The sequence below is a fragment of the Ambystoma mexicanum genome, chromosome 4p, assembly GCF_040938575.1.
Source record: "Ambystoma mexicanum isolate Mex_15411 chromosome 4p, UKY_AmexF1_1, whole genome shotgun sequence".
Classification (NCBI taxonomy): Eukaryota; Metazoa; Chordata; class Amphibia; order Caudata; family Ambystomatidae; genus Ambystoma; species Ambystoma mexicanum.
The window spans coordinates 1,151,169,252-1,151,191,476 of NC_090927.1; the positions used below are offsets into that span (position 1 = coordinate 1,151,169,252).

General features: G+C 43.8%; 1 protein-coding gene across 5 annotated transcripts in view; it reads right to left on the minus strand.

Moving 5' to 3' along the window:
* Positions 1 to 6,516: 6,516 nt before the first annotated feature.
* Positions 6,517 to 22,225, minus strand: part of PDE7B (phosphodiesterase 7B) — a 1,355,672-nt gene continuing 1,339,963 nt past the window's right edge. For all 5 annotated transcript variants that reach the window (XM_069606749.1, XM_069606752.1, XM_069606748.1 and 2 more), the window contains one exon: positions 6,517 to 20,277. In XM_069606749.1, the coding sequence (XP_069462850.1) occupies positions 20,063 to 20,277 (215 nt within the window). In that variant the 3' untranslated portion in view covers positions 6,517 to 20,062. The remainder of the gene's footprint in view (positions 20,278 to 22,225) is intronic.

Below are 22,225 nucleotides of genomic sequence, written 5' to 3' on the forward strand. Positions count from 1 at the left end.
TTGCAGCTGGCAACCATTCGAAAGAAAGGGCAAAAGGCAAGGTGCACCTGCCAATCAGCAACACAACCTAGTAATGCCTGCGACTCCTACTCTTGCAAGAGAGGGGACTAAGAGCACGTGAGAGAATTGCCCTGGGGAGGGAGCCTGTATCCGCAGGAATTCAGGCTGGCATCAGAAAGAGGGATTTACTCTCGAGGGTCTGAGCAGGCAGACTTTGTCTCAGTCTAAAAGGCAAATCTCTGAGAAGCACAGAATCTACTAGGGCGGTGGGTCCTTTCAAGTGAGCATTTGGGCCCTAAACCAGACTTTTCAAAGTCTGCAAGGAACTGGCCAAACCTGTAGCAGCCTCATCCTCTGTTACACCCACCCAGGACCTCTGCTCGACCCTGGCAGCACACCTCACCACAAAAACCCAAGGCATCCTTTCCTCCCTTCCCCCCACATCACAGTACACACCAACACTGGTGCCTCCCTTGGTCCCACCACCACTTCCACTCTCCTCTCTCTCACCCGCCACACCTAATGAGGTCACCAGAGAAGTCCGGTCTATGAAGGCCTCATCCAAACAAGTGGACCCTTGCCCCTCCAAAACCATCAAGGACAACATTGACTCCCTTGCCCCAGCCTTGGCTAACCTTTGCAATCTCTCCTTTTCCACTGGTGTTTTCCCAACTGCTCTCAAGCACTCCCTTGTGTGTCCTCTGATCAAGAAACCCTCTGCTGACCCCTCCACTTCAGCAAAATGCCAAATCAAATTCAAGACCCTCTGCATTCTCCACAAGGCTTTCTGGGGCCTGTGACCTATTTACCTGCAACGTTGCCTACATAAATACTGTCCCTCTTGAGCCCTCCCCTCTTCTACTTCCAACCTTCTGCTAGTGAGCAGGTTCTCCAAGCAGATATTTGGAGGGAGATCCTTATCCTCAGCAGGCACCTCCCTCTGGAATAGCCTCCCTGTCACCCTCCGTCTTGAGCCTGATCTTCTTAAGTTCTGGAAACTCCTCAAGACCTTCCTTTTCTCCTCCTCCTTCTCTCTCCCCCTACCCTGCTAACCTTGCTCTCTGCTCTTCCATCTCTCCCTCCTGTTCTATACAGCTTTCTGACTGGCCGCCTGGTGTACCTCAGACTCTCACAGGTCCCTGGCACCCCCGCCAGTCCTCTCTGCACTTGCCTCAAGGCCCTGCACCTCACCCATACTCACTGCACTTGTTATAAATTCTAGAGAGCTTCTGTCTCCGCACTTACCCCAGTCTCTTGCGACTGGGTGCACTTGGACCCCTGCCCCTCCCTTGCTGGTTCTGCACTTGCACGATCTGAATGCAGCTCTGCATGAAGATCGTCTGTCTGTTCTCCCTTGTCTTCACCCCTTAATCTGCACTGGAGAAAACGCAGAATCGCCGCCAGGCCTGTTTGCTGTATCTAAACTGTTAAATGTATCACATTCACTTACTCTGCCTGTGCAGACCGTTATCGTCTCAGAAATTCAAGGGCTCTGAGCGACTGTTGTTTTTCCCCCATGTTCCCACCCTCCTGGAGCGCTTCGAAACACTGCCTGTGTATAGGCACTTTATAAATAAACATCACCATTACCAAACCATTACCACACTGGGGGCTTGTGCCCCCCTGAGCAAGAGGCGTATCATGCAGTAAGCTGATAAGGTACCTTTTGGCCGGACAGACAAGAGTGAAGAAAAGGGGTTATTTCATTCCTTCTCCTGGATGGAACGAGAGTCTAAGTGGGGAGTGGGACAGCAAGCCAACAATCAGAAAAGTCGAGGAGAAAAAATAAAGGGCCCTTGGTGCTGTTGCTTCTGGTGGGTGTGCCCTTTAAGAGGGTAGGGATTGACATTGATAGTTCTATTGACCAGTGTGAGGATGGATCAACAGAGCACATGAGTGAGAACACCATCTTCTTCACACGACAGGTTGGATGGGATGAACTCCTGCAGGGACTAGGGATTTTAACTAAACTCAAAATGCACAATTAGTTAAACACATCATGATTGATACCGCAGGGTTATGTATGCTATCATGTAGTTTATTTTTTATTTATGTAAATTTTATTTATACAATAAAAATATAAGTATGATAATCCTTCTTCCAGTGACCAGCCAAGCTATAAGCTTTTCAGTACATCTGTGCTGATAGATCTGGCTGAACCCGTGCATGGACCATGGCCCAAGAGTTGTGGACACTGGTTTTCTGAAATCAACGCCAGCCAAAAGTGTCTTTGACTAATGGCTGTGCCAGCGATCTTATGAGGAACTACCAATATTGTGTGGGCACTGCAGAGGGCAATTTCCATTTCCTTAGCCTTGGGTTCCATTTTCAAAGAAGAAAAAAAAATGTTGAGGCCTTTGGAGAGTTGAGGGAGGACTATTATTAGCCTGATGCCCATCAGTTGTCACTGACTCCAACACTGTCAAACCTCCTGATGCATCTTTTTGCTGTTACCTTAACACCCACGGTATCAAGATAAAGGAATGCAGCATCGACATATACTCCCCCAAAACCTACCCCATCCCGTAATATTGAAGGGCTAAACAAAGTGCTTTTGGTTCACTATCAGATCTTTGTGCCTGCACCAAGGTTTGAACTCCTGATCCCTGTGACCATGTGCCATTTTCTTATATCCTCTAGACTGTGATAATGACATACGTGAAGGATAGTTGGAGGAAGAAGAAACTGGACCCCTCCCCCAGCCCTCCACCTGAACTAGCAAATAGCAAGATACCTGTGAGGGTGGGACCTCAAAAAATTCATTCACCAGACAAAGGGCTATTGACAAGAAAATGAGCAACCAAGGTGCCTGTTGAGTATGGCATCAACAGCAAGAACCTGCTTCTTACTTCAAGGAGCTTGTAGTAATGTGCAACCAAAAGTCTTCGACCTGCTTTTGCTGCCTGCTTACAAGTGTTCCCTGGTGTCAGGTGTAGAGTACTCCTGTAAATCCATGCGCCCACTAGAAGCACTACCTGAAAGGTAAAGGTAGCGGATGGAACTAATGCATTCTTATGACTGGCGTGAGATGCTGTTGATACGCAGCATTTCCATGGCAACCTGCAAACCTGGAGGTCCACGGAGGAGGAAACCAGTGAGAACAAGTGCTATTACAGGAGTCTACACAAAATCCTGCTGCACCAGTTTTGCAAACGTGTATGCACAAGGTACAATTACACATTTACGTTCCCTGTCCCATTCACGGTGCCTAGCAACACAAGAACCCCTTCTAGGCACCCTAACTGAAACCTCCTTAAATGACTGGAAGGAACCTTTACTTCAGGCAAGGCAAACATTCTCTGCCCGTTACCCCCTCGAACACCACACAAATGTGACGGCCTCAGACAATGAATACGACCATAAATTAATTCTATTCCCTAAATGTTTTAAATATCATATCCATCTGTGGCATCAAACAGGATTTTCTGAGGAGGAGAGCGGACAACACCCATGACGTTTTTCACCCAAATGAGTGATGCCGCCCCTTCAGCCTTGCCGGATGAAAATTGAAGCGGGATTCAACTGAAATATTTCTATGTTGGTGATTGGAAATAATTCAACTCAAAAATCTGTGAATGTCTATGTATCTATGAAGCTAGAACCTGGGTGCAAAGACCTCCCATCAGATACTGGCCTAGCCATCACCTACTCAGACTGATTTTCGGCTTCTACCAGTTCAAAAAGTCCTACTATCATTCGATTATTGGAGCAATTAGAGTTATCATAGACAGAAATTGGGCCCAATCTTCTCTACAGACATGTTGGAATGTCTAGCCTATGTTGGCCTACTGCCAAATATGTACCCACATTCATGTCAATCAAACTTCTGCTCATGGTTTCCAAGGAAAAGGTTTCGTTTTAACATGAAAGGCCACCAAGTATTTCCCCCCATAGGCATCAGGGGTCCTTGAGAACTTGCGTTTTGTAAAACCGTTATTTATTTTTTTAAAACTGTTCACGCGCATATAGCTCTGCCTAAAAAGGTCCAATCGGTATGGGGGGTGTTGCTACATTTAAAGGATTCCAAACTCTTTTTTGATGCAGTCTGATCTTAATAACTTGTTTATTTCACATGTTGAATTTGTGTCTGGGAATGAAATAATGTTGTCTTTATTTTAACATTGTTTGTCAGTGAGGGGGATTCATCCTCTAGAGTTAAGTATTAACTAGCCCCTGAAATCTACCCTTTGTTTACATGTGCTTCTACTCTGTCTAAGGTGTATGCTTAGCAGACTTCTATCTCCAAGGAGTAATCGAACGCTTCAGTTGGGTTAAGATTCTGATTTACAAAAGAGTTGTTCAATAGGTTCAGGACCACATTTCCCAAAGATATTGTGATCTTTGATAGCATTCTGATAGTAGATAGCATGTTTTTGGAGATTTCACCAACGCTTGTCTGTTCCACATCACCCAATCTAAAGCATTATGTGTTCCTTGATAGCAAAACAGGCGGCAAACAAGGCTTTCCATGGGAGGGCCACTAAGTTCTGTTCTTTGTGTTCTCAAGAACTGAATGCCATGGAACCATGTTTCTGGACACTGGTTACCAGGTGTTGATTGGCTCTCTCCTGAAAGATGGATGCAAGTGTGAAAGGGCATTAGACCTAGTCGTTACCACTCTCAGCTATCCGAATTAAGGACGTGAAATTCACATCACAATAAATATTACCACCAGCCATACTTTTGTGGCTTCATGCTACCCCTTCCCCACCACTGCCCAAACCGTGATTGAACTTCGGATATCATACGCTAACTATCCAACCAATTGTTTTGCAAGTACCCTGCTACATTTTCCTTTCTCAACTTCCTCTTAAAGTGTGACAACTAAAGTTTTCAAACACTTACAGTATCATGTACAGTGGTTGGAGTGGGTGGGAGCGGTGCTCCTCTATTTTTTTAAAATAAGTTTTACTGTACCTATACTTTTACTTTAAAAAGAAACCGTTCCGGAATTGTATTGTTTTAATGTGAAAGTGTACTAAGAAGTTAAAACTCGCACTTCAGTGTAATGCACCGAATGTACCCTTAAACAGAAGGCGCATTTGTATGGGGGTTTGTATTGTGCGGGAGTGGGGGAAGGCCAGCAGGGATCATAGTTCCACTATTTCTTCTCATACTCTTCGACCACTGTTCATGAATGATGGAACATGCCAGCCTGCAGGGATAGTCCCTGGCTTTGATACCAGGACTGTTGACAGAAAGGTCCCGTCAATGCTTAATCAACAACATTATTCTGTATGAGAAACGCCTCTTGGGATCTTTGCCAAACCTCAGCCCTGCATGCATTAAACTGATCCTGGGATAAAACAAATGTATTTTTTCGTAGTCTGGATATCGGTGTTGCCAAACTGCTTCCACCTTGAACCATTACGATGAGTGAACTGAGTTTCGGCTTCGTTTGATGGCGGCTACCACAAACCACTTAGGGGAATGAAGGAAGGGAACTCATGATATGTGAGTGCAGGGAAGGGGAAGTAGGAGATCTACTGTAAACTATTAAACATGTATAGGGAAACATGCACAAAACACAACACAAGCCTCATTACGGGTCTGGCGGGCAGAGCGAGACCCGCGAGCACAACTCATAGTATGGTGGTATGGTAGCGATACCGGCGCCGTTGTTGCCTTACCGCCATACTTGTAATGAGGCCCATGTGATTGTGACTGAATGAGAACGTCTCTGCATCTATTCATCTAAACCAAAGTTTGAAAATTCAGCCAGACTGCCTTAAAACTGAAAAAAACATCTCGGTCACAAAAAATAAAATGAGAAAAAAATCAAGCAGGAGTAGTTACATATGGGGCTCGGTGCAAGATGGAAGTCGACCGGGGCTATTTTGAGGAGGTCATGCAAGTGAAAGCAAAGGGGCTGTTTGGTAGACAAACTTTCATTTTTTCAAATTAAAAAAAGGAGAAAAAAAAATCAGCCCGCATGTCAATAGAAAGAAAAAGTATAGATCCAGGGAGAATACAAGCATGCTGTTCGATTATTTGTTTTGATTGTTTCAGAAAGGACTGCAGCTTTTACTCGGAATTACCTGCCATTGTCGATGTTAAAAAACGTATTGAATGTGTACTTATTTATGAGAGTGACAGAGTGCTTTGACGAGAAAACACTTTATAAAAGGTCAGACAAGCACCACTGCTGGGTGCCATGTAAAGTTACTGAGGAAGGTGCATGAACTTAGAGATGAACACAGGCATCTGTTGACATAAAAAGGGGACAGCACAGCAGTGACTGGTCACACGAAAGGCAATGCCACTACGCTTTTGTGGGGCATTTCCGGGCGATTTTGCCTTCAAGTCACCCTACACTGTACCCCTTAATTTTCTGATTGCCTGCTGTCACACTTTCTGTCCCTCACCCCCTTACCCCCCATCATCTATCATACTAAAATGAACCCCACACTACAAGAGGATTTCAAATGTGGGAAAGTCAAACCAAGCACACAGCAAACATTTCCCCTGAAATGTCAACATCTCTCCTGGCAGAAAGAAAGTGTACACACAGACGACTTGACTCTTCGAGTTCCTTTTATTACTTGCCATAGTCTGACATGATGAATACTTACAGCAGTATGTCGACAGATACAGTTACGTCTCGTGTTTTAATTCTTGGCATCACTGCATAGCAGTCACTGCATTTCATTATACACAACACATTTCTTTTAACTTGATACACAGGACATTTAAAAAAAAAACTACATTAAACTGGACCTTTATACAAGTAATCAATTTTGTGTACAAAGAGCAACGGGATATATACTTCACGCCGGAGTCCCACCGTATTCTTCTGTGTGTAAAAGTTCAAGTGTACCCAAAATATATCATGGATTTAAGCGAAGCGTGTGTGACCGCTTGCGCAAATGGCAAAGTACAAAAATATTCTGTAATGGCAGTTCACCCTGTTTCTATTTCTATATTTACATGTTTTGTTCACCTGTGGGTGTTTTTCTAAAAGAAAGCTGCTATAGAAAACAAACTGGTAAAACAGGACTGCGCGGTGGCGCTCGACCGACTACATGTATATGGCAAGGAGATGAGATTGACGCTAGTCTACGGTTTAGGAAACATGGAAGGCTGTTTCTGTGTCTTTCAATAATTTAAGCCTCTTTGATCCTTCGTTACAAGTCTGGTGAATTGGTGCATGTTTCAAAAATGTCTGTCGCAATGGTATTCTAATTTTAAGATCCACGGGGAGATTAATCTTTCAGACTACCAAGCAGAAAAATAAAAACGGATCACTATACCATATATTGGACATACTAACATTTCTCTTTTTAGTCAAATAAAATAAAACTTTGGCAGGTTTTGAAACAAAAAAAAAGATCCATGGGGAGATTCACAAATCTGTTACTATGAGTAACTCTGAATTATCCTTATGTTACTCATGAAGGGGTCTACTCGATTTGCAAAGAGGTGACAATGAGTAACTCTTGACAAGCTCTTGACTCACAGTCATCCCACATAGAGCCCCAGGGTATGTATTAAGGCATAATCTGGGATGGTTAGTATTGCCCTACAAGCTCAGCGGAGGATCCTGGAATTTCATTTGAACGCTCAATTGGTCACCGCAGTGAACACAAATATTGGGATTGCAGTGAACGGGTCCATAAAAATAAGCAGGAAGCCTTGGAGGCACTGGTATAACCGTGAACTTGATCTTTTGAAGAGATGAGGGTTGAATGATGTAATGGCGCTGGGAGAACTGACACGTAGACAGTACAAAACTCTTCTAGAAGATAAAGCAGGAGAAATTGAGCTTAAGGCTCTCCAGACTAGAAGCGCAAATCTGGCCTCCCTAAAATTGTACTGCCCCAGGCTTGACGGTACTACGCCAGCAATTACTTGAATAAAAATGGCAGAATGCCGTTCGAACACCTTATCCGTCAAGTTAAACGTGCTACCATTGAGAACAAGGACGCCATGGCTTGAAGTGGAAGTGATCTGTCCCTGTGAGGCGTGGGGAGGATTTAACACACTTCCTGCTGGACTGCAGTTTTTAAATACAGCTCAGAAGGCAATGGATCAGACCACATTTGGTAGCGAACTGCTTGCAACCACGTGGCGATAGTTTTGCTTATGTAATGCAGTGCGATGATGTGGGTTTGTTTAGTGATTTTGCCCACTTTACAAAGGTAGCCCTGGAAGTAGTCAATAGATTCAGGTTTTAGAGCTTTTTAATTATACTGTTTTGCTTTTTAGTGGTGGTAAATTGTTACAAGTGTAATGTTTTTAATATAATTGGTTTTTGTGTGTTTTTAATGGATTTTATATCTGAATGAACCGATTTACTGTTACTGATTTACAGTAACTCTTGACATGCTCTTGACTTAGATTAACCCTTGGCATGCCCTTGACTTAGAGTAACTCTTGACTTGCTCCTGATTTAGAGTAACCCTTGACTTGCCCCTGACTTAGATTAACCCTTGGCATGCTCTTGACTTAGAGTAACTCTTGTCTTACTCCTATTTCTGATGAGATCAGATGCATTTAGACTTTCGCCTCCAAGAGTCTTTTGAGACAGAGAAGAAAACATTATGCCAGAAAAGGGAACACACATACACACCTATAAATCCCACAACCAGAAAGATGCGACATTAATAAAACCATCAAAATAAAACATATCTACTTATTAAATCAGTAGCAAGTCAAGTGTTACTTCTAGCAACTTATTTGCGAATCCAAAATCTCCCTCCAGGAGTAACTCAGCTATTTATAGTCACTTCTTTGTGACTCAGACCCTATACCTTATTATACATCATTCAAGGACTTTTACAAGCAACACAACATGAATAATAAGATAAACAAAGCATTCTTGTCAGGCCTATTCATCTGCCCTGGACCAGCATCAAATAGTTGGATTTCCACCTCCAATCCCAGAGCCCTTGTGGTTCTTGGCAAAAAGAAGAGCGTTTAACCCATTTACTACAGTAGGGCTATCTACTGTACAAGGGTTTTTAGTAGGTGACCGAAAACAAGAGGTTTCCATCCCACCTGAAATCCCTTGAGATGGCTTCTCCAAATTTCACCTGAGCAGTCCAGACTGCCATCTCAAGAGTATTGCTACAAGCATCTTGATGGAAAGTGAAGTTGATCCGTGGATTACGATGGAACGTCCAGTGGAATCTTGTAGATGCTTAGCGGCGTTGATTGGCTCCTCTTAGCGCTGTTTTTATTTACTCAGCAGAATGTTCCTTTGTTTCCTTCTAGGGGATATAGAGTTGAACACCCAATTGCCCGTATTGTGATCCAGAAGATATTATTTTCAGCACCTCAAACGAAATTTCCACCAGCAAAGCCACAGCAAAAATGGGGCAACAAAGGGGTTTTAAGGGGCACACAATGCAAACCAAAGCACCAGCTGGGATCGGAGAACATTTACTGTAAGGTTAAAGTCCAAATGCTGAGCTTCATGACATAATGTTTCCTTTGATGAAGAGATCGATTTTTTTATATGAATTTCTCTGTCACTACCAGTAACATGGCAGCCCGTGATTTATTTATTTATTTTTTCATTTTTATTCATTGTTTATTTGTTTGTTAGGCGCTTATACAGCAAGTAAAATACTGTTTCAAAGCGCCCACTGGGCAGGGAGGGATCGCGGGAATGAAATAAATTACAAAACACAGGATTTAATAAGAGCTGTGGAGGGAAAAGGGTAGAAAAGACAAACCTACTATGCATTGCGAGTATTCAGAACGTGCAAGTGCAGTAAGGAAGAGGGCAGAGGGAGTAAGTGCTGGGGAGTCCGAGCTCAAGGGTGAGCCACAGATGAAGTGCTTGGGTTGAGCAGCAGAGGCAACCATCTTGCTCAGATGCACGTGGCCAGCCCCATACTTGGTACAATACCTACGGCATACACTTTTAAGCAAAACCTATCAGCCGAGGCACAACACAAAAAGGTTCTCCAGGACAGATCCACAAAAGCCAAAGTGAGCCTGAGTTTTAGCAGGTCCTATGTATAGGGATCCTGCAAAATGAAATATCTCATTCAAAAGCATGTGTTCTAGAGCTGCTGTGCTGGGACATGTTCCTTCCCCGCCTCCACCCTGTAAGCCCTTGTACTAAAATTACCACCACCGATTTGTTTGTCTGTGGTTCGATTTAAAATAATTGAGAGGAAGGCACACCTTCAGAAGTAACATTACGGGTAAGTACTTGTCAGTGTTGCGCAAGACCGAGCTTTACCAACCAGTGATCGACTCTCATAAGAAACAACATCCAGGTCAAAACAAAAATGTCAGCCTTGATATACAGTTGCATGAATTTCCCATCACTGTCTCCTAAGTGAGAACTCTATAACTTCAACTCCTTCACTGGAAAGTCCCTCTGGTTCACTGCACTAATATTATTCACGTCTAGCCCTTTTGCAGACAGTGGAAGTTATGCTGAGATCACATATGGCGCAATGACACATTCTACAGTTTCACCCCCCCCTCTTCCACAGGTCACGCCTCTCTCCATAAATGACAATGGGCCTCATTACATGGTAGGCGGTAAGGGTTTACCGGTACCGGTATTTTACCGGTACCGGTAAATCCTTACCGCCTTACTACGAGGTCCCTTTGCGGGTTGGGGAATTTAACGCCTGCTTTTTGCAGGCGTTAAAAACCAACCCGCAAAGGGACCAGGGTGCTAATTACGGTACCGCAATTTGCGGCACCGTAATTAGCGCCTTTCCCATTCCCATAGAGCCCTATGGGGCAAAAATGGGAATGGGGAAGGGCAATGGGGGAAGGGGGAATTACTGCCCCACCAACCTTGGAATAGGGCGTTAATTCCCCTTTCCACCAAGGCGGTGCCGGTATTTTACCGGCATGGACCAAGGTGCTAGTAGCACCTTGGTCCACCGCCATCTGTGTAATGAGGCCCAATATCAGACACTCCAGGTAAGATGGGAGCTTTGCTGAGAGCAAAAAGGCAAAGGAATAGTATTTCTTATTTTGCGCAATTTGATTTTTCCCAGTGTTAGAATGACCAGATCGCAGTTTTTTTGCTTTGGTTTATGGATATGTGTTGATTTTAGTTTTTATCGACCCAAGTTTGCACTGTCTGTGGTTACCACTATCGCTGTTATTCTGCATCCTATGATGCTCTGAGCCAATGTTATTGCCAGCAGCAGTTGTGCCATGTCCTATATTTCTTATACTGTGCTTGTGGTGCTGAATTTACCCTTTGCCTAGACTAGCCCTCTGCTATCTGATATGGCTAAATATCTCCACTCTCATATTGCATTCTGGTTGAAAAGACCAGCAAAGTGTACTATCACACAAGACAAGTAGTGTTGTAAATGGAAGAACCAATCAGGTTCCTCCAAATGTGGTCTGTAAAAGATGATATTGGACAGGTCTGCAGTCTCTCATCTGACAGTCCATTGAAGAACATGCCATTGAGCTGAGGAGCGACTCCAAACACGGGGAAGAATGAGGGTCGTATCAGCACGGGACGGATAACAGATGATACCTTCAGGCGCTAAAAGCATGTTTAACTTTGGAGCCCTTCCCCTTCAGAGGCATGTTAACTTGGTAATTGTACTCATAAGTGAGATGTCAGATGAGGTCCATTGGCCTTCTCAAAACACTGTTCGAGGCCCCCAGGCCATCAAACACCAGAAATTCTACATGTTGAGTGAAGAGACGCTATTGCTCCCAGTGCGTGAACCTAGCTACGGTGTGCCCACCTGCTGGCAGATTTGCATCAGGTGTGTGGACACACCGAGGCTGGAATCATTTCATACACAGCAGGTATCTGTCAGTTCTGCTGTAAGTAGAGTCACCAGGCAACTGTTGCATGTCTCGGCATTCCATGTGCCACCACAAGTATGGGCAACCCCATTAACAGGATGATTTGTCAGGCCTAATAGAGTTTCATAATACTTTCAATGTGCCGGAGTGGGGGGGGGGGTTTAGGTGCACAGTGGCTCGGAAGAATTTCCATTGTTTCTCCAGGACAGTCGGCATTCTTGTGGTGATCCCCAGGCAGAATCCCTTCCCGCCTATTGAGAGGGCACTGCATGGGGATCGCTGTTGTCACACACTTGGGCACGTTCAATAAGAGTAGAATGACAGGAAAAGCTATTTGTGGCGTGAGAGTCTCGCGAGAGCCCGAAGATCAATGCGGCGTCGCAAGACTCAAGACGAGAAGCGTGCGGGGTGCATAGAGCAAGCGCAGAGTAGAGCGGAACTCAACCGGAGCGTGAGAGGCTCTCCGACGCTCCTCACTGTAAGAACATTGCAGGACTTCTGCTGGTCACTTAAAGACTCTATACTAAAGACTGCTTTTACACCAAGAACTGGGAAGCAACTGTTGTAAGTAAATGGTTTCCTGTGAGGAAATAAACCAGAGTGCAGCCTTACCGTCTAGTGTACAATCTTTATTTACAACCCTATTCTTGGTGAATTTAATAATCCTGGAAGAGAAGGAGGCTTGTTGAGTTGGTAAAATAGCGTGGTAGGCCGAGTGCCCACTGCAGGAATTTGCCTGTAGGCTGCCTGCGTGCGGTGATATTCGCCTCTGCTGTTAGAGGGCAATAGCCAATTCACTTTGTGGTGGGTCCTATTTAAAGGGTCAGCGTTAGGAAAGGCACTTAAGATCAACTGAGTCCAATTGCAGCATCTTTTAAATGTGGCTACATTTGAGAAGATCAGATGTTTATGCCCCCACACTACGTTGGACATGTTCTTCTGCGGGATAGGTTCCAGCAGAGCTCCTCAAGCATCCTCGTCGTAAAGTAGGTGACAGGCAGAGAGGGACACAACAATTTGTTTTGTGTCGCATTCATAGAGAGAATTGGTGCCGCAACATTCAGTAGAAAATATCGATATAAAATGTGCTGACATATACTCTACATTTCAATCAATTTCAAAATATTGAGCACTGAAAGCTCAAAATGTTTGAAAATTAGAGAGGATCCATGCAAACGTGTTTGCAATGACCAATGCAATTTGCCAATTCCCTAACAACTTAATGCCAAAATACTTCTAAAGGGGCAGCCCCCCCCCTGGATCCACACCCACCCCTCCCCACTAAGTGGAGTCATGAGACATGCCTGCTCTTAAAAAGGAACAAAGCACCTCCTACTGCTTCCTAATCCACAGCTGGTTGCCTTAAAGCAAAGAAAATTGCAAAACAACAGCAAATAACTGCTATAAAGTTCCTCGGATTCCAAAAACGCAGGCCATCCCTTAAAACGTGTTGGCGATCCTAAATTGGCATTGATTACGTATTCAATGTTTAATAACCAATGTTTTGTGAAATCGTTATTTTTCACTCAATATTTTCCACTCAATTGTGTCACTGCATGTAGAGGAGAGCTCCACTGCAGTCATGGCCCGCTCATGTCTGGGCTCTATTGAGATCTTCTACTGCCACCGGGTGGGCTGCTAACCATGCACCATTCCACGGTGGGGAGCAGCCTTTTGAACTACTCGCAGTCTGCTGCACGCATGCCCAGAAATGCACTATCGTAGGGAGTCTAGCAACATGCATTGCACCACTGCCAACCAACGAGAGACATTTAGCTGCGAGCAGTGAAAGCAATTCTGTTAAAGGAGAATAGAGGCTGGACAGCAAACTGGCATGAGCACTGCCTTGAAGAAAATGGAATCTAAATGAAGAATGAATATTTTAACATGGACAATCGGTCCTCTTATGACGGTATAGGGCAGGTGTTGTTGGACACCGCGATCAGGCTGTTTGACTTATAAGGCCCCATCTGCTTTCCAAATACTGAGGTGGACTCTTTCCCCCTAGATGAAAGATATATTTGATCAAATATATAAACATGAGGTCACACACCCTTATGTAAGACAACACTTGCCCCATTCCCTCCGTCTGAAGCAAATGTGCACAGAAGCGTCCACTGGTCACAACAACATTCTGTGGTCCAATGACCCTGGAATAGGTCACATCACCTGCCCAAACAGACGTTTGGAGCAATGCCAATAGGATTTCCAATGATGAATAAAAATGCATTCAAAACTGGCACCCATCTTGATATGGAAGGATGGGGGTTTGCCAATTGAATCTAATTTCTCACAACACACTGCCTATATTTTACTGCAACCCTACTATGCTGCATGAGAGTAACAGCTCACAGCCCCACTTCCTGGAGAGGATACGGGGCCCGATGGGCTTTTTAAGTTTCCCCATGTTAGTGCCGTTGTGATTTGCCTAATCAATAGAGAGGGCAACCAATGGGAACATGTTCTCATGCTCATGCCCCAATTAGCTATATTGGGTATGGACCTGGGCGGGACGCAGGATGGAGGACCCGGGCACTGCCAGCCTCAAGGATATTCTGTCCCAGGAAACTCAGGATCTCACAAAGGGGCCGTGTTTTAGTTACTGAACACTTTCATCAGTTTCTATTAGTTGCATGCTGTCAAATGTGACGCTCGAACAATCTCACTGTTGGCTCCTTTTTCACGAAAATGTTAAATGGGGCCGGCAAACGATCGATCAGAAGTCTAAGACATATTGCTTGCCGCTCTCGCGGATTCAAGATCTTTGACGGATAGGCAGCAACATCTTTTTACGACGTTTGTTACTTTAAAGCTGAACTTTTCTTCCAGATACAACTCTGAGAAATGTATTTCTGAAAATGTTATTAGATCAACAGCTATGGAGATTCATCCCGCATCTGAGCCAAGGGGGCGCTTCTGCTAGCCTCCTTCCTGGTCCGCTGACTTGCAATGGGTTGGAAAGAAAATTTGCTATAATGTACAAGGTCTGCGGAAATCCAGCATCGATAAGACGTTTGCCTGGCATGCTGAGTAGCCCGCGTGAGAGAGATAATCTAAAAAGCTGCTACATTTTTCAGGAATATGTCCTCATCACCAGTTGGGCGGTATCCCCCGAGTTAATCTGTCGGAATACCGCCAAGCGGAATTACGATTACTGCCACTTGGTCTGGCGGTATTACCAACAGATTGCAAGTGGCGGTGGAAGCCCCCATTTTTTTTCAGTCCATGGGACTCAATGAGGCATTTTCGGTATAATTACAGCAGCAGTAATTGCGCCACGGTAGTTGCGCTGAAAATGGGTGGAAAAATCGGAGGTAAATCCTCCAATTTTCCAGCCAACTCATAGTTGGGCGGTGCGGTAATGTGGCGGTAACGCTATTACTGCTGCATTTTTGCAGCACCGCCCAACTCGTGACGAGTCTGAACGCTAAATGGAAAAAAAGACACTCTCGCGGTCCCTTTCTCTCTTACACACATAAACACACATAAACACAAGTACAACACAAGAAAAGCCCCAAGAAACACAGCGACTTTTTCCCCAACGTTGGGCAAAAAAAGTGTTCAACAACTGAAATACGTCCACCAATCATTGATCTTTTCACAAAAATACAAGGATTAATCATTGATAGATAATTTGCAGATGAATGCCCAAAAACCTTTCATTTGCATTGAAAAGACAAATTACCCAGGTGGAAACCCATCCAATAGACGTTTTCCATAAATATGTAATTAATTCACAGTGAACATTTTCAGTTTGGCCTCAATGTTTTTCTTAAGTTTCCTACAGTTCTTTTCTTTTAAGGTGATGAAGGAACACACATTCGATGTAATGGGAAAGGCAGAGGAGAACTGTCGAAAGAGCATGAGACTCTTTTTTGTGACTCAGCAGAAGAGTAGCAACTAGGCCATGGACATTTAGCCGAAAGGTGGCTTTAGTGCCCCGACATGGTTACGCCATGCAAAAATATCGCCGAAAAATTGCCGTTTTTTGTGGGGACATTATTGCATGGAACAAGCGGGAAGACACCCCCGCAACCCCCAAACCCTTTTTTTTTGCTGCCCCAATCCCCATATATATGGTCACCCATATAATATCGCCATCACCTTTTCCCGGCGATATTATGTATGGCGACCATATATATGGGGATAATATTACCTGATACCCCCGACATGAGCGCTTCTTGGAATAATCTGTGCTATCATATATAAGAAAAGACTATAACGGAACCTTTTTTTTTTTTTACAATCATGGCTGCCACTTCTGTGCGTTTGAAGCAGGGTGAGTATGACTCCAAGCTCTCCCACACAGCCTGGAGTCCATCTGTGAAATATACATTTCTCTCTGCAAGGGTACCCAATCACAAGTGATATCAGAAGATTGTATAACGCCTATTCACTACAACGGGCCAAAACAAACAATTCCCATTGGTAAAGTGCTGGTCATGTGGGGCTCAACCTATGGCCTACTAGGCGTGGAGTGCCTTGGGGAATACCTATTATTGCAGTCTAGGGGGAACCGGGATGCCCATAAGAGCTCACCCCTAGCGGAACGCAGAGGCGCGCCGGCCCTCGGATAGCATAAACGGGTAAGTGTCAGAAGAGGGCCGTGGAGCAGGGAATACAAGGGGGACACCTCGAAAGTCGACAGGAAGAGGGGGGAGACAGAGAGCGAGGCCTTGAACGGGGCGAACTTCAGCAGGCGGCCGTCGTCGACACCCATCTTTTGGGAGCAATCTTTGCTCCCACCTCCACTACTTGCCTTGTCTATGGTAAATCAAAGAAAAGCATAGTGCTTCAGTCCAGCATGATGAACACTGTTCAATTTAAAAGGTTGGAAGAATTGGGGAAAAGGTATACACTTGAATATTTTATTTTCAGTTGTGGAAAAACGTGCAGGGCAAGCAAACAAGTTGCTCTGCATGCTTACCTCACATATAGGGTGAGGGAATATGACATTCTTGTGCCATTATTGATAGTTAATGTGACCAAAATCTAATTGTCTAATTGAAGAGCTGTCGTTTCCCAAGTCTGCAGCACACCAAATATTATTGACAGTGTTTCTTCTAAAAAAACATTCTAATAGGCCTTCATCAGGACCGCAATGATTATGATGAGATAATAGCATTATTAAGTTACACTGGTAACCATGCACTGTGGCAAATGTTGCAATACTGCACATCTAACCACTGCCTTTCTTTACTGCTTCAAATAATGCAGGAGCGAACAATATATGCACCAGAAGGCAGATAACATTACATTTTTTTAGAGACCAATAAAGAAAAAAATCAAAGTATACTGTCTACTGACAAAGGCCTATATATTGCAAGTGCTTTAAAGCCAAACATTTTTTGAAATAGACATCTCGGCTGAGTGGGGTTTTAAACAGTAAAATTGTGCCTAGCAGACCCAATACAAGTCCCGTGGCAGTATGTTCCATGAGATATTAATATGCAAACCTTAGTTGAAGGAATCGAACCTGTCAAACCGCACTCGCGCGGAAACTTGAAATGGTTCAGTGAGTGTGTCTCATCACACATACTGCAGCTCATTCCCCAGCGCTGGTAAGGTTAGTAACAGGGTGCATATCCAGGTGACAGACTTCACGTGACAATACTTTAGAATCAGTGTAGCAGAGAAATACATTTTATTTAAGATGGCAACAAATGAATGAATCTGAGTGGTTTTTATAAAGTGTTTCAATCTTCCTTACTACTTCTCACAGGCATGTCAGACATTCATTTAGATATTTGGGGCCTATTCACCTAGAATTTACTGTGAGTAACTCCTGACTTACTTTTAGTAAGTCAGGAGTTACTCTTAGTAACTTTTGTATGAATCGAATAGACCTCTGCAGGTTTAAGTCATGGGTAAGTCGTGAGTCACTCAAAATGATTTCTTCATAGCTCAGACCCGAAGTATTTCGCTTTTAAGGGAGGGCCCCCTATTGTGTTGTAGGATAGCTGATGACCTGGGCAATATGTCTGCTAAAGGCTGTACTCATTTACATTTCCAACAATCGTCACAATGTTGTATTGACATGTGTTGTTAATCGGTAGCCATGCTTGAGACACGCATCTGACACTTTTCAGGGCTGTCCAGAAAAGGGTCTTGAAGCAAAAGCAAACGCGTCATTGCAGAGATAGGTGGAGCAGAGGAATCCACTGCACAAGCCCAACTTTGCACAGAGTATAATGAAGGAGACAACCGCAGCGGCAGAGACACTGTCTGTCTTACGCGCCCTTTGCTTTCTCCAAGGTGACAGTCCAGTATGTGAGGATCTGTCTAAGCTCAAGACCATGGGCTGGCAACGTATACCGCTACCCACCTGCCTTACCTCTGCTCACGCAAGCCACATTATTATGAGCACTAACTACGCCAAGAAGTGACTTCCTTACTTCATGTTTAAGGAACAAATTTGCAAGGACTGCAGAAGCCCAACAGAGAAAGGCCACATTCTATGTGTCTCTGAGTTATGATAAATAACAAAAAACAATATAACTAAACCTATAGGCTGTGATTTAAGAGAATAGGTAGAAAGACACATTAGATAAGAACAAAGAAATAATTTGGAACAGGAAGAATGTGTAAAATCACCTGCTTGCATTTTAACGCCAGCGGGATCCATAAGGGAGCGTACTGTTTAGCAAAACGACATATACAGACCAATATCGGCTTCGTAAAACACAACAAAAACAAACACCATGAAGATACATCCCTGCTAAATCCTGAAGATGCTGATATAGAACTGTTTAGACCTGGGTTTGCGTTCAGAAAAGAGAGAAAACTGGGCCTCAGTTGTGAATGGGAAACACCAACTGGCACATGGGTCACAGGCCTCCACGTTTTGCAATCCCAATGAATGATTCACTATTCTCCTTCCTTCCCCTCCCCCCTTTACCTGCCCCACAGCGAGAAATAAAAAAATGAAAATAATAAACAGACTCAGGAAATGGTGAAAGGGGGAGAAGGACAGAAAGCAAAAGAGGCAGACAGTTTTCGTATCACAAGGTCACAACAGTAGAGTGTCATTCTGAGCTAATTACTTTCAAGTGCCGGTCTCCGCTTCGGTAAAATGATAAACGCCCTCCACATCCTTTTGCTCCTAAGAGGTATGTCTCAAAATGTCTTCCGTGGAATGATTGTGAAGATCGCAATGCCCTTACGTCAATTTTTTTTTAGCTTTCTTTTTCAATGATTCTATTCGGCAGCGGGAAGTCGGTAACGAAAAGAGTCACGAGCTGACGATGAGGCAATGGCATTGAAAAAGTTAAGGCCTTTATCTGCAAACCACATTGGAGTGATTACATATAAACTCTATCGTCTTTACAGACTCTCTTGCCAACTATCTTCCATTCACAGTGCCAACGCTTATACAGGTAGTGATCGTACAATATTTGACAATTTTGGCATGGATATTGGTAGAGCGGTATTTACAGAAAATGTGCATGTGCCGATATATAAACATGTCATTGAAACTCTAGTGTCTGAAAGGTTTGAACTGTACATGTTGGTCTGCTGCCTGACACCCCACCCTTGCACAAAATGCAAAGAATATGCTGGAGTCGGGTCTAAAGTGGTGTCGCATTTGAACAGTATTGGCATCCTCCTGTTGTTTTGCACAGGGCAGACTAAAGTTCAGTGTTTTAGATCCATTTTCTAGTGCACAGAATATAGCATTTAAAAAGATATTGTGTTTGACTGTTCTTATTATCAATGATGACCCGATTAAAAACAAATAAAAGGAGTTTGCTCTTAGAAAAAGTCTTCTAAGCTCCATTGATGCTGGTGGTTGTTGAAAGTGTAGCCCAGCCGCTGAATGCAAATAATGCTCCCCTGCGATTTGGAGCCACATGTAGACCTTCTCACAGTGTAATTCAATGTGGCAACGCAAAAAGCAATTTCCTGATGTTAGTGGGAGAAATTTGTCCCACTGACCAATTTTCATAATCTTAATGAATTTAGATTACTAAAAATAAAAAAAGAACCTGGCTGGAACAAACTTTGTCCTTTTCTTAAAGCGTCCCTTGTTCTCATTCCATGTGCCCATTGCTTTGCAGCAATCTTGAGGTCGGATCAAGTGTTAACGAATCCCACGTTGGCGGGCGGTATATGAAGCTTGCACCCAACCATACAGCATGGCAGGGTTTGAGTAAAACCAATCCCACTCCTTGCCTCTCCTTCTGTCAATCCCACTTTCAATCCAGGTTCATAATGGTGGTCTGGCAACCAGCGGGAACTTCCCACTCGACCCCATCTTGTGACCAGCAAAGAGCCAAACAAAAGCTCTGTAGGGGAAAGGATGCAGAGGTCAGTGCTAGGGGACTTCTCCCGTTGTCTTAGTTTGGCCCTCCTCATTTTCAGTCACTGGGCTCGGGTGGTCGTTGCTCTGGCTACGCTGCTTATGCTGCAAGTCCCGCCAAATGGCCTTGTTCTTCCTGAGATGGCTAAGCATATTTTCAGACAGGCGAGTGCCTCCTGTAAACCGCGCCCATTCGTCAAAGAGAGGCTCCACTATGTAGGTCATAAAGCCTAGAAGGAAAGACAAACACAATTAGAAGATATTTTCAAAAGTAGGTACGTATGAAAATCACAGCCTAAAGTCTGGAATTACTGGGGTAACTCTAAGCGATGTTCTGCTTGAAAACATACTTAATCATATCTACGCGTGCGCGCGCACCCCCACACACACAGACACAGACACACCAAAACAACTACATGAATTTGTAACTGTTTTTAAAGATGGGCAGTGTCGTAAACATAGTACTCCAATAAACACAATATAAAGTAATACCCAGTGTTAGTTATTTCCTGTTTAGTTTTAGCTAGAAACGTTACATTTATTCAACAGTATATTTAAAAACAGAAACATTCTTACACCATGACACATATTTAAATATACAATTATCTTCATAGAGTATTATATTTAAGTCCAGAAAGGTAGGAACTGTTAAATAATACAGTGTATACATCAATTTTATATCAATAATATCTGTCGTCCTTTTTTCTACACTTTTAAAGAGGCAACCCCATTAGATGCAGATATGTAACAACAAGTACCACATTTCTTTCAATTGAACCCACTAAATTCATCTTGCTCCTGTTCTGTAGCCAACCGAATTAAAGATATGCGTATTTATTCTGTTGTTGCTCTCGCGGTATCAAAGTGTGTAAGTCTCCAGTGGCCATTTTGTAGATTTCCTTTTAGATCACTCTGTGACTTGCTGACACCTGAACTAATATTAGAGGGTAGTAATATCAGAGGGTTGGGGTAGCGAGCCGTTTCTTGGGCTTATTCCAAAGGACAGAGGAAACCCGGGTTCGGGCAGCAACGAGGGTCCAGTCTCTTTGCTGAAGGCTGAATGCAAAGTGTTTGCTACAATGTTGGATAAATCACTAGAATCGTTGTTCCCTACTTTTATTGGGCAGGGTCAGGTTGTATTTTCCAAGGAGAGGTTGGGGTCCTCAAACTCTAGGTTGCTCTGCAAAACCATTGGTATGGCTGAGGATGAAGTATTTGACAGTGCTGTCGTTGTCGTGGTGCGGATAATGTGTTTGAAACTCATGCAACACCCTTTGTTTTTGTAGGTTCCTTAGGTATGATAACAAAGTAGTATTAGGCTCCTAAAGTGTGCATCCTTGTTAACAGTTTATGTTACTATTGCTCTGGAAAGAGATATGTGGGAAGGGTGCCCTTATCGTCAATGTTGCTTATACCGGTGATATAAGCATTTAGGCAATGACCAGATATAGTTTGCTCTACCGAATCGCTTCTGTTGGCTAGAACAAAGTTAAGGTTGCCGCTTATACAGACGATATCTTGCTTTAATGGCTGAATCCAATGAGGAGTTGCCTGAGCGGCTCAACCTGATGATTTCTCAACAGTCTCATATTATAAAGAGAATAGAGGCGAGCCTGAGGCAGACCCGTTATCAAGACTCTGTGTTAAGGTGACAGTCTCAGACCAGGGAGTGAGACAGCAAATGGAACAACCGAGAACTCTGACTGGTGATTATAGCTGGTCTCTGGGCAGTGCAAGCAAGTCAGGCAACAAGGAGAGCTTGGAAAAGCTTGGAGAGCTATAGGAAGGGGAGGTCACCATTTAACTTGACGTGGTCATATGAAAACAGTTAAGATGAAGGCTTACCATTAAACCTCCTTTCCGTTCTGGGTCTTTCTTTTGGGACAACATTTTGAAGTACTTTGTTAGACCACTGATAAAGTATATATGGGAAAGTAAATGGGCAAGGACTTCTTTGCCTAGTCTGCAGTGGCGAAGATGCCATTGGGGCGGCCTTTGCACTCGTGTTTGTTCTATGTTTACTTTGCAGTAGGCCGATTTCATGTGATAACCCTAAATAGCTGCTAGAGGGGGAACAGGAGTCGCCCTCCTTTCTACTGAGATTGTCATTTCGGGATATTTGTCGGTACAACCTCTTCTGTTGGCGACCTAGATTAACTTTTGTTGGCTTTTCAGCCG